The 12,578-nt window shown below is 38.9% G+C and overlaps 2 protein-coding genes across 2 annotated transcripts; both read left to right on the forward strand.

Annotated features, from left to right (window-relative positions):
* The first annotated feature begins 1,630 nt into the window (after window positions 1-1,630).
* On the forward strand, window positions 1,631-3,370 carry LOC149663540 (uncharacterized). Its single transcript, XM_089841899.1, has 2 exons — window positions 1,631-2,840; window positions 2,906-3,370. The coding sequence occupies exons 1-2, from the start codon at window positions 1,999-2,001 to the stop codon at window positions 2,913-2,915; spliced, it is 852 nt and encodes a 283-aa protein (XP_089698025.1). The 5' UTR covers window positions 1,631-1,998; the 3' UTR covers window positions 2,916-3,370.
* On the forward strand, window positions 3,045-5,617 carry LOC149663541 (uncharacterized). Its single transcript, XM_089841952.1, has 2 exons — window positions 3,045-5,504; window positions 5,585-5,617. Exons 1-2 carry the CDS (start codon window positions 3,045-3,047, stop codon window positions 5,615-5,617), a joined length of 2,493 nt encoding a protein of 830 aa, XP_089698078.1.
* Window positions 5,618-12,578: the final 6,961 nt, after the last annotated feature.

Below are 12,578 nucleotides of genomic sequence, written 5' to 3' on the forward strand. Positions count from 1 at the left end.
ATAAACTTTGTAAAAGCATTAATTCCCTAGCAGACACCGCTCTCCTCCAGAACGACCTCAACGCTATCTCTAGGTGGTGCGCGCAAAACAACCTGCCTATTAACCCCAAAAAGTCAGTCCACGTCTCATTCACCAGGCGCGTTTGTCGTATCATAAATACTTCCTATACGATCGAGCGCTCAGCGATTCTTCGTAAAACCCTGGTGCGAGACCTGGGCGTACTATTTGACTCCGCTCTTTACTTCCGGGAACACGTAAATAACCAGTTTAGTAAGTGCCGTAGGACCCTCGCTGTTGCCCGTAAGCTCACCAAACCACTGAATTCCCTCTACCATTTCCGACTACTTTATCTTACCTTGGTACGTTCTCGAGCCTTCTACGGGTGTATCGTTTGGGGGGGATGCTCAAATTATCTTTTGGAAAAAATTGAAAGGGTGCAAAGAAAATTTGTGGAGTTTTGCCATACTTTCTTCTTATCAACTCTGCCGTATGATTATCAGGGCCTACTTAGTACCTTAAACATTCCTAACTTCACCCATTACTTGCAAATCTCGAGGGTCAGATTCGTTCACAAACTTCTAAATAACAGAATCCCATCTAGCTCTCTCCTCCAAAAACTCGCCTTCTCTGTGCCTAAAAATCTTAGGACTAATTGTACGTTTTACGTTCCCCGTTTTTCAATAAACCCAATGATACAAATGCAGGTTGCGTGCAACAGCATGCCTTCGCATTTTGATATCTTCAGTGATCCTCTTACATCAATCCGTTGACATTGACAATGACTTAAATTTATGTTACCTAACTCCCTATTAATACCTTTACACGCGATAATTTTCCTCCATTGACTTAATAATTCATTCAAAATTTTCAAGTGATGTTTTAAAATTAACTATATTGTCGCGTAAAGCTTCCCTTAATTCTTTCTTATTCTTTAAGAAATATTTAACTAAAGTTTCGTATCCCCTGTATATGTTATTCACATAACCTTAGACTTCCTTATTCTTTTTTTTTCCCATTGTAATTGAATTACTGTTAATTTTCTTCAAATAGTTCCATAAACTCCCTGTACTATGATTTATTCCGTGTAAATACTTAAAATGCGATCATTTTATTCCACTCAATTAATAATGAATTCTTTTTTCCCCCAAATTTATTTTATTGTCGGGACTAATTATCCCCAAAATTCTTTCCGTCTCATTTTAAACGGACTTCACTATAGTTTCGTATCTGATTCTAAATAGTTGACCAATATATATTGTCCAAGTTCCTTGACTAAATAATTAATCCCTATCACATAATTAATTTCAAATTTTTACATAACCTCAACTCACTTTATAAATAATTCATCCTACTCAAATAGTTCTGTTATCTCATTTTACATAAACTTCTGTGTACAATCTAGTGAGCGACTTGTCTGCTTTTTTTGTTGCACAATAAACCGAATTGAATTGAATTGAATTGAATTATTATTATTATTATTATTATTATTATTATTATTATTATTATTATTATTATTATTATTATTATTATTATTATTATTATTATTATTATTATTATTATTATTATTATTATTATTATTATTATTATTATTATTATTATTATTATTATTATTATTATTATTATTAGCAGACGACGCGTGGAGTATAAGTTCGCCGCTTCGCTCGCGCTCCGGTTTTTGCTCATAATTTACAGTCCCTTAATAGTTCTGTATCCGCTTTTTTGCACCTAACGACTTATAACGACTTCCATTAACGGTAATTAAAATTAATCTTCACTTAATTAAACTTTTATTCGTGTTTTCGCAGTCTTTCAAAATCTTCTCGCGGCAGCGGTTTGCCATAGTCGCGCCGTTAGTAGCACCGTTTGTTCCGCCGGACTTATGATGCAGAATTTGCTATAACTGTCTACCAGACCTACTTCAACAATAGCTAATTCTACTCGAAACGTCTGCTTCTTTCGGTTTGAGCCACTTGGGCTCGACTTTTATTAATTTTACCGATGGCTCCGGCTAAGGACTCATGCATTAGCTGCGATAAACCCATATATGGCAAGCAGGCTATTGCGGTCTGCTCTAGTGGCTGCGGAAAGCGTGCACATAAATCTTGCAACGGGGACTCTTTTACCTGCACGAACTGTAAGCCTTCTAATCGTTTATCGCGCAGTCGACAACAGTCTCGCACGTCACTCAGCTCTATATCTGAGCAAACCAACCTCTCATCAGCTTCTAACGACGACATCAGCGACTTTAAGCTCGGTTCTAAACAACCCTGCTCACACTGCACATGCACTTCCGTTGACGATATCAATGACGTACTCACTAACCTGCTCCGCCCGGACAGCCTAACTCGGGAACCGAACTCTATTTTAGACAAAATGCTTCAGAAATTGGACGCCCTCGAAACATTGGTGCTGACTTTAGATTCACAGGTCACAGAATTAACAAGCTCTAATAAACAGCTGCGGAAGGAGCTTTCTGAGCTACGTGAATCTGCTTCCACTTCTACTATCCGGAGTGACACTGCGCCGACGCTCCCTCAGGGGCGTTCCTACACTGCAGCCGCCACACATTTCCCTATGCTTGGATTGCTTCCACCCTCTACATCAGCAACTTCGGGGCCACCACGACCACAGTCCATGGTTCTACCACCTACATCTCAGCCACAACAGCGCGTCCGCAAGCCAACAAAATCGGGATCAGCGGTAAACTCTAAAATAAAAACTGCGAGTAGACAGCCTCAACGACAACGCAAGGCCCTATTCGTTAGCTGGCTCGACCCTACTCTGCTTTCTTCTGACTTGTGTAAAACACTTGTTGAGGACGAGGGAATTCAGTCGGCTATGTGCGTCCGTCTGCGGCCGAAAAATCCCAACGCCTCTCACTCCTCTTTTTATGTTACCTGTTCAGACGAAGATGAGTTCTCCCGACTCTCTGATCCTGATATCTGGCCTGTGGATTGTATAATCGCAGACTTTGGTGGGCCACTCCGTGATGCGTACAAGCACAGTAGTGAGCTCCCTCCGTCGTCTCCAACGATCCAGCAATAATGACATTGTCGATTGCCTACCAGAACGTCCGCGGCTTAAGAACCAAGGCTAGTGAATTTATGGATAATGCGATTTCTCTTGACTTTGACATTATATGTTTAACAGAGACATGGTTTAACCATGAACACTTTAATGCCAACTATTTTCCTGATACTTATATTGTATACAGAGCAGATAGACCGGATCTTGAATATAAAAACGTTCGGGGTGGTGGCGCCTTAATTGCCGTTAAGAAGTCACTAGTTAGTATAAGGCGGCATGATCTTGAGGGCGTCGCGGAATGCGTCTTTGCGCAAGTTAAGTTGCGCTCCGACGAGTTCCTCTTGATCGGTACAGTCTATTTTCCCCCATCGGCCAATGACGCTAATTACTCCACGTTTAGGCAACGACTTCTCCAGGACTTACCAGACCAGGATACTAATTTATTGCTTCTTGGTGACTATAATTTACCTGGTGTGCACTGGGCGACTAACGACACTCTGGGCTGCACCACCCCTACTGTAAATAAGGCGCGTCACATATTTGAAATATGTTACTATTATAACCTCAGTCAATTTAACGAGTTAAAGAACTCTTGTGATAATATTTTGGACTTATGCCTAGCCAATGTTAATAACTTAGATATTTTATCATTGTGTGATCCTTTTGTTGCCCCGGATGCCTATCATCCTCCCTTTCTGGTAGAGTATGCGATTCCGTCATGTCCTCAGCCTAACAAGCCGGAAAAATTTTATAAGTTTACGAAAGGGAACTATTACCAACTCTACACCACTTTGCGCGATTCCAATTGGCTGACCATTTTAAATTCCCAGGATGTTAATTTTTGCGCTACCATATTAACACGTTATTTAAAGTGCGCTATGGATGCTGCCATACCTATGCAGATTGGTAATAGTTCGTCTGCGTTTCCTAAGTGGTATTCCTCTGAATTGCGTTCTGCTATACGTAGAAAGAAGTACTACTTTGGAAAATATAAGCGTTCTGCTTTCCTACCTGATTTTATAAATTATAAAAAACAAAGGGCTTTAGTTAGACGATTTGCAAAGCGTGACAGAAATATTGAGAGTAAACGTGTTTGTGAGGAAGCATTGGCCCACCCTAAGAAATTTTGGAGTTTCGTCAATGGGAACATTAAGAATAAGACGCATCATATCTCCCTCAAGATTAATAACGAAATGATTACTGACACAGACAGACTTGCCACTCATTTCGGTGATCATTTCTCGCGTATTTCAATTGATAACACGCCTTCCCATGATCGTTACATTTATGACTCGTCCAATACTGAACATCACCCGTTGTCCTCAATTATTTTCACACAAAATGACATCTACAAAGCAATCTTAAAGCTGCCCAATAAGTTGTCTACAGGTACAGATAGGATACCGGCTTTTATTATAAAGGGTTGCGGCGACATATTACTGCCAGCACTTGCTCATATTTATAATTTATCGTTAAGTACAAAGATCTTTCCCACTATTTGGAAACAAGCGGTGGTTTCCCCCATTTATAAATCGGGCTCTGCATGCGACGTTAAAAATTATCGTCCAATTTCTCTCCTATGCACCCTTGCTAAATTATTTGACATGCTCGTACATGCTAAACTGCAAGTGTGGTTCAGTGCTTTTCCATTTGAAAGTCAACATGGCTTTGTACCGGGTCGGAGTGTGGACACGAATCATGCTGTGTTCATGAATTACGTAGCCCCATTGGTGGAAAATCGTGGCCAGGTCGACGTCATCTATCTCGACCTGGCTAAAGCTTTCGACCGTGTTTCGCATCCTTATCTATTGGATAAGATGCGAATCTTGGGAGTAGGCAGTGAACTTATTGGGTGGTTTCGCTCATACTTGAGTGAGCGAACTAACATGATTAAATGTAATGGTGTCTTAAGCTCTTTTACTTACCCTATAACTTGCGGTGTGCCACAGGGTTCATCCTTGGGCCCTTTATTGTTCAATATATATATATATGACCTACAATATTCAGTTCAATCCTCCATGCTAATCGCGTTCGCGGATGACCATAAAATCTGTAAAACTATTACCTCTCGCGAAGATTGCACTAAACTCCAAAGTGACTTGCACGCTATTGCTTTATGGTGTGACGCCAATAACCTGCCAATTAACCCTACCAAATCGACTCAGGTGACCTTCACGAGGAGAGTGGGCAGAGAAATCTGTAATACATACACCATTGCAAATACTACTATCCCTCAAAAATTACAGGTGAATGATCTTGGCGTTAATTTTGATCGTGCCTTGCTTTTTCATGAGCACGTGGCGATTACAGTTAATCGCTGTCGCCGAACTTTAGGCGTTTCCTTAAAACTATGTCGATCTCTAAGATCGTTAAAACATTTTAAACTGCTCTACCTCAGTCTAGTACGTTCTCGACTTGTTTACGGTTCATTGGCATGGAGTGGCTGTAGTTCCTATTTACGACAAAGAGTAGAATCGGTACAACGGAAATTTATATTATACACCCATACGTTCTTCTTGCGAAATCTCGCTTACGATTATCAATTGTTACTAATTAGGCTTGGCCTTCCATCTTTAGCCCACTTACTTGAAATTATTGATATTAAATTTCTTTCAAAATTAATTAATAATAAGATTAAATTAAGCGACTTACTCGCAAAACTTAACTTTTTAATTCCAAATTCTCTCCGTCATACCGTGACTTTTTATGTACCTATGAAAGTTCTTAATCCAATTACTCGAATTCAGAAAACGTATAATAAATATTCCCAGACAATAGATATATTTTCCGTACCGATTAAAAATATACGCTAGTGCAAAGTTTATCTCAATCCCATGTATATATTTAAAAAGTGTATTTTCTGTAATTATATTGTATTGCTATCTTTTGATGTCTGTCTATATTCTCGTGAACTACTTGTATAGTTTTTTATATAGACATTAAAAATCTATTTCATTTCATTTCATTATTATTATTATTATTATTATTATTATTATTATTATTATTATTATTATTATTATTATTATTATTATTATTGTTATTAAAATCTACCCATGCTTTATATCATTTCGAAGGGAGTTCTTATTTCAAGCGAGCGACGCCGCGGGTAACAGCTAGTTTTCAATAAGAGGACAATTCTGGCCAACGTAACTAGATAAATATACGTCTTTTAGGTTTTAAAGCAAGTTTTTATGGTAAAGAATCGTTCAAATTGGAGCCTTTCTATGTTTCTTTGATAACAATGAAGTTTAAATATGAATAATAGATTTTCGAATTATATCTTGTTTTGCTGGGATCTGCCCGCATGCTCAAAATACGCCGAAATTTGGACAGAATTTCAAACAAAGTGACGTAACCTAAGCGCACATTTTGCGTCTACAATAAAAATGATCGATGCTTTACAGGAAAAATACTTAGGTATCCAAAATTAATAATTACAAATTTAACTTGTGATAAATATTCTTGTGTTAAAGAATAAATGGTTAAGTATTCTTGCATAATGATCAATAATTGTTGTAGTAATGTTTAATATACATGTGTCATTATAAAATTGTTAACTATCTTGCATATTTATTAAAAATTTTAGTAATGTTGTGTTGTGTTGCTGTAAGACATTGTTAAAAGACAGTGAAGTAAACTTGGTATTTTAATGTGATAGGGCTTATTGGTGAAATGGTTACGCAGCCTGAATAATCTAGGAAAGTGCTTTCATTATTTACGGTACAAACTTGAAAAGATTATTAAATTTTTACATAAATTAATACTGATTATGTGATTAGACTAGAATTACTTTCATCGCGAGAAGCACTTTTTATGCAACTGCTATATGCACCATTTAAAATCAGAACTACCTTATTTTTTATTACAATTAAGACCCTTTTTGGGACAACCTGTATTTGTTTAAAGTTTAACAAATTGCGGATAGAGCTTGGAATTTTTAATGCTTCATCCGAAAATTTGTAAATAATGCATTATTTATCAAAATCAAATTGTGGCTATACAGGGTGTTTCTTATAAGCATGTCATAAATTAGAAGGTGTGTTCTTTGGGTCAAACTGAGTGAAAAGTGTCAAAGAACATAGGGTCTACAACGATTAGTTTCGGAGGTACGGGGCCCCAAACATTGACCCCAAAACCTGAAAAATTTGGAGTAAGAAATATCAGCTTGCTCATCTTGTTTAGACAATTCCAATACCCTCCCATCTTAGAATACTAATGAGCCATTTTCCAGTAGAAGCGTATTATTAAAGGTTGGAGTGTGCAAGGACTGGGCAATAAAAGTAGGTTCAGAACGACAAACAAAGCAGAGTTTCCAGTTAATGTATCATTTATTCGTACATGTACAAAGTTAGCAGCAGTTTTAGAGGTATTGTTAAAAATTCCTACCATTTGCATTAATGCAAACATGTGCCCGTCTAACGAACGATTCTTGGACATGTTGAAAGATGCCTGGTGTGTTTCGGATTGTTTCACACCCTTCAAGTATTCGTTGTCGCAAGTCGTCCACATCACGGACTTCACTCTTGTACACCAAGTCCTTGAGATGACCCCAAAGGTATAAATCACATGTATTCAACTCGGGAGATCTTGCCGGCCACGCAACTGGTCCTCGTCGTCTAATCCACCTCAAAGGAAATGTAGCGTCTAGATGTTCTCGAACCATACGGCTGAAGTTTGGGGGTGCCCCGTCGTGCATAAACCACATGTCACGTAGCAATGCTAACAGTATGTCCTCAAGTAGTTGCAGTAAAGTCTCAAGATATGCCTCGCCATTTAGTCTGGGTGTTAGAAAATGAGGCCCTAATAAATGTGAGCCGACAATTCCGCACCACACATATAAACTAAACTGAACTTGGTGACTCCTAACAGTTGTTGCATGTCGGTTTATCTGACGCCATTCATGGTCGTTAAGATAGTTCATAATACCATCACTGTAGAAAGATGCCTCAAAAGAGCGCGTGGGATCAGATGATCTTCAACTCTAGCCACAAACCACCGGCAAAAGTCTAGGCGTCTAGGATAATCTTCAGGGTTAAGAGCTTGCACCTTCTGAATGTGATAGGGTGAAACTGATGCCCTTTTAGAATTCTCCATACTAAGACGTGATTGACGCCTAACCGTCGTCCAACTTGTCTGGTACTAGTTGATGGGTCATCCTCGAACAAGGTAAGAACGTCTTCTTCGATGTCCTCGATGCCTTCTTGAAGATCTCGTTCCCGATCATTTCGTAGTTGTAGTTGACCCGTGTCCCTCAAGCGCCGATCAACAGCCTCGAATATTTGTCTATCCGGTACGCCACGTTGCGAAAGTTGTTACTGATATTGTCTCCGTGCCTCCATAGAATTACCCCGCGCAAGTCCATACATAAGATGCATACCTGCATATTCTGCATTAGTGTACGCAATTTTGTCACTACCGGAGGTTCAAAATTGTGGCGCTGACGAAGGTCCTGGAAGAGAGGGTACATCTGAAAGTTCGTAGCCTCCGGCTATCCCAGAAATGGAGGCCCTAGGAATCAATGCAGCCAAACGAGACTCAATGGGTTTGAGCTCGCTGGCACGATTGCTTCCTCCCCCAGTCTTTTTCGTTTCCGAGGCTATTGTAGCCACTTTATTTTTTAAGTAACTCTTTTAAGCAGCCCACTTCTTTCCAATTTCTTCGCCAGTGCGCTGTTGACCACTGATGTGGTTCACACGATCAGCAATCGTTTGCCACATTTTGCGCCTCTCCTCTTGGGATTTCCCGTACTGATTATTTAGTAACGAGGGCACTGCCTCAAGTTGGGAGACAAGACATTCCATCTCGTCATCAGAATATGGACCCTTCCTCAGTTTCGGTGGCATTTCTTAAGCTATATGGCTTACTAATTAGAAACGAATATTAGCAAAACTAGAATGAATGAACATGTAACTGCCATCGTGTAAGATGGAGTAAAATGTATCAACCTTGATAAATTAACAGTTTCATTAATTTCCTATTTAACAATTTCATTTATTTTTGTATTTGACAAATTACAAACATGACAAGGGAAAACAAAACGATTACAATCATCATTATTACACTACCTTATTTCGTGCAGTAAAAACGATCGAAATGAAAATTCGTGAATTTGTTCAAGTTTGATTAGGGGTTTCGGCGCTAGATGACACGGTACACTGAACAGTAAGGTCAAAGGTGTCTTGTACTGACCTTTAATAGTTCAATACACTTTCAAGTTGTGTTAACTGGCCTTCCACCAAAATATAGTTTCGATTACTTAAAGAACTGAACTAAAGCAGAATGTTCAGGTCCTGCCCATATGGACATCCAATCCCCACCCCTAGGTCAAAATGGCGTCATCAGCAGAATATCCAACCAACAGCCCTAAGTTCGATCCTGACCGACCAATCAGCAAGCTTAAGTCTGGGGGAGGAGCATACTTTTTCAGCAAAATACGGCTGCTGGTCAAGAAAAGTCAAGAAGGTTAACCCCTACTAGAGGTGCCACAAATAAAACAAGGATTCAAAGCAATGTCTAAAGTTTAATGAACGAGTTTGACTAAGAATCCCACGTCAAATAGTACTCCATTCAAAAACCCTTGGCAGAGGCCATCTACAGAAAGGAATTCTGTCCGTATACGTGTAACGCAGCAATATGGTAGCACGCGCCTATTGCCAACTCCCAAATAGCCATACTAAAGCGAAGTTGAAATACGCCTCAAACCGTTAATTGTCATTCCCCATTACGATGGCGATAATACTGGTAGCTTAGGCGCATCATTAAAATTATAACAATCGGTTCCAAACACAGCATTTGGAACTGAAAACTGTATGAAATACAATTTGCTACATGGCTCCAACGAACATTTTCTTCCGCCAGCGGCATATTGCGGAAATTCCCACAAACACACCTCCTGTCTTCAGTTGGTTTATCCGATTTAGTTGGGGCCTTCACTCGGACAGATGTTCTCTCCGACCTCCTTCTTTTGCCGCCATCTCGAACAGCAAGGCCATTAATTGGCTTGGGTGCACAAGCTACTTGGCAAGCCATAGATTCGCCAGAGTCTTTGGTATTTCCATATAAATCTTCAGATTCTTCTGGATTAAGGACTATAAAAAATTCACGTAAAAACTTAAAAATTGGGCTTTAGTTGATTGTCTTTTAGAAATAATAACATTGCATTACTCTTATTTAAAATTGAAGTGGATTCTGGCACAATCTTTGATAATTGAAGGGCAAACTCCTCCAGTGTGCGTCTATACAGACCGTTGATAATTTCCCAAAAGAATTGTGTAATATTATAACCTACTCTTCACAGAATATTTTGGTTACTAAAGTAGGTCATTTTTGACAAGCTCATCTGCCCCCTTGAAACATTTCTCTGAAGCAAACCTCTCTCCATAAAGCTAGTGTTTTCTCACAGGCGTCGCCAATGGCGCTAAACTTTCATTTATACAGCTAGTAGCATTTCCTTTCCCTTTATATCCCCTCTATACGCGAGATTACGCCATCATTAAATTCAAATAATGGGCTTCATTTTGAGTAAAAGTGAAAGAAAATCATGTTAGATATGTTCAGTACCTTCAGGTTTTCATCAACTTGGGCCACTGTTTGTGCCATACCCTCTACGTTTTGAGCCATTTTATGAAAAGCCTTCGCCCACGTTTAGCGATGCTGGGCTTTTGACTATCCAAGGCATTTTTCTAGTAACAAGGATGTATATAAATAAGGAAGAAAAACTCCACTACCATTATCCAATACATAAAATTCATACAACTACTGTAATTTTAAATTTTTGCCTAGGAAGCTCATCATTTTAATCAACCTAAAAACACAAGATATTACTAAGTTTTTACTTACACATTTGCTATGCATAATAACCCAATTTAAACTAACGTCGTCAATGCCATCATCTTCTGAAGAAATTTCTAATTCGGATGGACAGTATTGGGGTTCATCTTCATCCTCCAAGACAATGTCAGCCATCTCAGGCTCAGTACAGCGGGATCACCGAGGTTCCTTAGATCTGGACTTATTTAAACAACTTAGCTGTTTCCCCCAGCGACGCCGCAGCCACAGAGTTCTGAACAAATCTTACTAACCTTTTTGCATGTACATTTTTTGGATAGGCATAACGACTTACAGTTACATACATTAGTGGCATCCCACGAATTAACTTCATTTAAATTCATCATAGAAGATAAAAAATTAAAGCAGTAAATTTTAAGAAAATCTATTTACCAACCACTTTACAACTCAAGCTCTTTGCTGAAAGTGAATACTGAAAATTTTGAAATTTTCCACTATTCCATTAGCAAAATAAAAAAGGGCAGAGTGTTCAGCTTTGTTAGTGCATTGAAAGTGACTTAAAATTCTCCATCCCTGGCGCCAGCCTTTCTTGTAAATCCCTCTGTACTTATTTTACAGTAAGTACAGAGGGAAAGGCAGGAGATAAGAGATAGGTTCAATAGCCATCCTGCTTTCAACCCTATTGCTTGGACTGAATGGAGCCCTTACACCCCACCTTTTGATGCAAGATGGATCTGGCATAATTATCTTTCATTTGAATTTTGGATTAAACGAGAATCAAGTTCGACCCGATCCGGCCCCTTCCTTTCCAAAATTTGATAATCCCGACCCGGCCCGGCCCGGCCTGATACAATTTTCAAATGTGGAAAGCCCGGCCCGTGCAGGGCTCTGGTTTCTATCCGAGCCTGTCTCTCTCCAAATCGTGTACGCGTCCGGCAAAGGGACAGGGATAATCGCTTGGGTCTTTTGTTAAATTTTACCCGAATTAAAATATTTAAACATTAAAACAATGAGATATAACGTAAGAGCAATTCTCTTGCTGGCATAGGATAAAATTAAACTATGTTAGTTTTCAAGGAATCCTCTGTGCCTTTTGAGTATGAGAACAATATAAAAATTAAAATTGTCCCTTTTCACAAGTGCAAAAAGTATACCTAAAATTTACATAGTAATTCATGCGATCCATTCGCCGATCATTCATGACAATACTCCTCAAAGTATTGTAAGGGTTTTAGCCTTCCTCCAGCCGTTTGTAACGGTTGAGATAGAAGGCTTAGAAATTTCGCGCAGGATATTGGTTCGATGTAATGACAGTGAGGCTGTAAGTCTTCAGGTCTAAGGTAATTTTTGAAATACGCAATAGGGACCAACCTTTTTCGTTAGGAAAATACAAGAATACTTTGGAAAAAATGTGTTCTAAATAAAGTAAAGATTTAGAATGGTTTAAGCAAACCCGGATATAAAGAAATCCATCAGACATTGGACATTTAGAGTAGTAGGGCTCGAGACGCGGTTTTAGGAGTTCGATGTCAATTCATTGATGACAACTGGTATTCTCGCAATTGCTTAGTTGGTTTTTCCTTTTTCCCTGGCAAATATGATGGCGAAGCAATTCTAGCAAAGTTTAATGACATGAAGGAGGCTCCTGGAATTGATCGCAACAAGGTAATATAATATTTATTAAAAAATTTACTTATAATATCAAATCTGTTTTAACGCTTTGTAAAGATCTATAGCGTTTGCGCGGACAACGCGGGGAAAAT

Source organism: Phalangium opilio, unplaced genomic scaffold (assembly GCF_054372755.1).
Source record: "Phalangium opilio isolate 3A_F unplaced genomic scaffold, DU_Popi_V2 ptg000061l_1, whole genome shotgun sequence".
NCBI lineage: Eukaryota > Metazoa > Arthropoda > Arachnida > Opiliones > Phalangiidae > Phalangium > Phalangium opilio.